General features: G+C 50.1%; 1 protein-coding gene across 1 annotated transcript; it reads right to left on the reverse strand.

Moving 5' to 3' along the window:
• Positions 1 to 1,710: 1,710 nt before the first annotated feature.
• On the reverse strand, positions 1,711 to 3,066 carry LOC125533184 (phospholipase A1-II 6-like). The gene is made up of 2 exons (XM_048696929.1): positions 2,449 to 3,066; positions 1,711 to 2,349 (listed from the first exon to the last, which is right to left on the reverse strand). The coding sequence occupies exons 1-2, from the start codon at positions 3,064 to 3,066 to the stop codon at positions 1,711 to 1,713; spliced, it is 1,257 nt and encodes a 418-aa protein (XP_048552886.1).
• Positions 3,067 to 3,504: the final 438 nt, after the last annotated feature.

Consider the following 3,504-nt stretch of genomic DNA (forward strand, 5'->3'; position numbering starts at 1 on the left):
TATTGTCCCCACTGAGCCGAACTCCCCACTTTAAACCGCAGCGTCGACATTAATCTTTACATAGCTTGTCGGTGGCGGGATCTAGTTGTTCGGTCTAGCCAAAGTAGTTCATTGCACAATGTTCATTGCAGTAATTTCTTTCGTGCATGGGTCCCATGGAGTGAGTCCCGTGATTTCTTTCTTATTTGTAATTGCCGCAGCCCACGTAGTGACAGTCACCGCATAAATGACAAGTTCGACGCATGTCGTGAGTTCTGGATCGTTCATAGTACAATTGACAAGTGCTTGCCCGTGTGGTCTCAGCTCATAGCGCATTCTACAATTCAAATTTACAACATCGAAGAATCACGACTGGAATCAGGAATAGCGAAATGCATGTACAATAGAAGCATTCCGTGAGAAAGAAGGAAGCACAAACATGTGTTGTTCACAGTTCTCATGTGAATGGTATCGGGTGGGGCAAAGTTCCTTAATCCGTATAAGATATTAAATACAAATAAGTTTTTCCTCAGCCTCGCGAAGAATATGTTTCAAAGGGTGTCGCTTCCAAGAGAAAAATGTTTTTCTACACTGCCCATTGTGTTGAAGATCTGCGTGTGCATCCTTTATTGCTACATACCGAGACAAAATGGTACACTAAACAACCAAAAAAGACGGTGACAAAACTATTTTTTTACTAAAGATACTAAAGTTGTGTCGATTAATTTGAATTGGAGGCAATATTTGTTTTTACAAGTTTATAAAATTGGCATGTCAAATCAAATGGAATTGTATTGACATGCATTGAAACATTATGTTTTACTCTAGAACAGGATAAACCCCTAAAGTATTTTTCTTTGCAAAATTTTAAAAGTGTGGTTCATATCGAAATGAGTTCAACTTTGAACATGTTGTGTTGAACACGGGCTCGGTGTGCCCAATGCACATTTGTCCTATTATGTCATACTCATAAAAAGAGTATGCCTCCAACTGTTTTGCTCAACAACATCAAGACCGAGGCCATCCTTTGGGTAACCGCCGGGGCGAAAAAATTAGGCAACATCATACCGGGAGAGTAACACTCTTTTGTTTTTTTCAGTTACGAGGTGTATTTCAAACTCTATTCTCCCTTAATTAATATACGAGGCAAATCTTTTGCCTCGGTTTCGAAAAAAAAAAGAATTGACATATACTGCTAGTGTATTGGAAAATTATAATGTACTTACTATAATAGTAGTCCCTCCACAACTTAATATAAGATGTTAGTGTCAAAAAACATCGTATATTAAGTTACAGAGGCAGTATTTCTTAAGTAACTGCTTGAAAGAGAACACATTTTCCCTAAAAAAAACACATTACCACATTAAGTCCTCAGACTTTTTCTTTTAAAACACTGAGAGATTATAACATTACATTAAGTCCTGGGCTATAATCCCACAATTAAAACATAATTACTCCCTCTGTCCCATAATATAAGAATGTTTTTTACACTACACTAGTGTAAAAAGTGTTCTTATATTATGGGACGGAGGGAGTACAATTTACTACGAAGCTTCCAAATAATACTCCAGATAATAGACATCCCGAATACGAAACAAAAAAAAACTTCCTCTGTTTCAATATATAGGTCGTTTTATAGCTTGCTAAAACGACTTATATTGGGAGAGACTAACAATCAACTGACTTTGGTGCATGCACGCATGACGCGACCCTGATATGGAGGCGTCCACTTCACTTGTTCACCGGCGGCACGACGGCGTCCTCCCCATCCTCGTCTTCGCAGTCCACCAGCCTCCAGCGTCCGTCGTCCCCCTTCACCATGCCCTTGTTCCACGGCACCCACCACCCCGCAGGCACCCCGTGCTCCTCTCTCAGCGCATCGTACAACTTGTTCACAAGGGCCACGTCCCGTTCCAACACGAGCTCGAACGCTCCTCCGGCCGCCGTCGGCGCGCCCGCCACACCGTGCAGGTAGCACTCCAGGTTGTGCCACACGCGCCTGTCCCTGGTCGCCCTCAGGTACGGCGACGCGCCGGTGTCGATGGCCAGTTCGGAGCCCACGTCGTGGTACAGCAGCGCCGGGTACCTGGGTACGATGTCCCGGGCGTTGCGGACGCGCAGGACGCGGAGGCCGACGGCCACGGCCGCGGCGTCGAACCGCTTCTTGAATCCGGCGCCGCCCACGCGCGGGCTGGCGAACGCAAACGCCGTGACGGGGAACGTCGCCGAGACCGTGCAGTTGTAGCCATTTTCGACGATGTCGAAGGCGTTCAGGGTAGCCAGCGCCGCTCCGAGGCTGTGCCCGGTCACCGTGATGCTCACCTCCTCGTCCTTGTACATGTCTACCAGCTTCCGCACCTCGGCCAGCACCTGGCATCCAGCATGAAGCTGCAGGTGAGCTCAACACTGAACAGTATACTGTAAACGTGACAATGATGCCGTTTAGACTTTATATAGTCACAAGATTACCTGGCTTCTCGCGCATTCCTTGTTGTGGGTGGAGGCCGGGTCGTTGGAGGTGTAGATGGAGAACCAGCCACGGTGCACCATGGCATCGGCGTCGCCAAGGATGCCCTTGGGATGCACCATGGAGAACTCGAGGTCGTCGACCCACTCCAGCGCCTGGATCGTGCCGCGCCACGCGACGACCACGTCCCGGCGCCCGAGCACCGCCTTCCCCGCATCCGTGGTCACCGCGACGTACCCGATCCAGTTGGACTCCTTGCACCGGTGCCGCGGATGGCGGCTCCTCACGAACGCGGCGGCCGGAGCGGCGGGGGCGGAGGACGTGGCGTACAGGAACCTGGTGACCCGGTACGCGGCGGCGTGGCCCGGCAGCATCACGCGCTCGAAGAAGCGCTTCCTGCCGAACCTCGAGAGTCCGGCGTGCGGCGAGTGCCTCTCGTGGTTGAACGCGTCGTACGTTGCCTGCGCCATCTCACCGTACCAGATCAACGTGCGCCTCAGGTCCAGGTCCAGCGGCCGCAACAGCCCGTCCCACGACCGCTCGCCGTGGAGCTCCTTCCAACTCGCCGCCGCCGTCGCCGTGATCGGTCCGACGATGCGCCCTTGCTCCGATATGTCCATCTCTTTCTCTGGCTCGATCTAGCTTAGCTCTGTGCGGCTGCTTGCTCTGTTGGTCGGCGTTTATACACGGAGGCGGCAACGGCGGCAATCATTGCATCTTGCTTGCACGGCGTGACATTTCGATATGGGAGCACCATGTCGCAAGCGCGCATTGATTCGTGCGCAACTGCATACCACGATCGGAGACGAAGATGAGAGCTGGAAAGCCATGCGAGCGGCATGCATAGGCATCTTGTTTGGGTTCATCATGAATTCGGTTAGCGACATTTCATGATTTCTAACACAAACTTGTGCCGGGGGGTAAAAAACATAATCTTGTCTTCTAGGTTCAGCCGTAGCCCGTAGGTTCGCAAACTCATGATTTGCATGCGCATACAACTCACGAAATTAAGAAACAAAAATCTTGTCTGCAATGTAAGCGAACAATCAGCCGTGGCA

Source organism: Triticum urartu, chromosome 1 (assembly GCF_003073215.2).
Source record: "Triticum urartu cultivar G1812 chromosome 1, Tu2.1, whole genome shotgun sequence".
NCBI lineage: Eukaryota > Viridiplantae > Streptophyta > Magnoliopsida > Poales > Poaceae > Triticum > Triticum urartu.

Bases quoted from the DNA above. Each gene is read 5' to 3' on its own strand.
- LOC125533184 (XM_048696929.1), bottom strand. From the start codon at position 3,066: ATGGACATATCGGAGCAAGGGCGCATCGTCGGACCGATCACGGCGACG. The intron at 2,350-2,448 runs GTAATCTTGTGA...GCTGGATGCCAG, and splicing joins AGGAATGCGCGAGAAGCCAG to GTGCTGGCCGAGGTGCGGAA.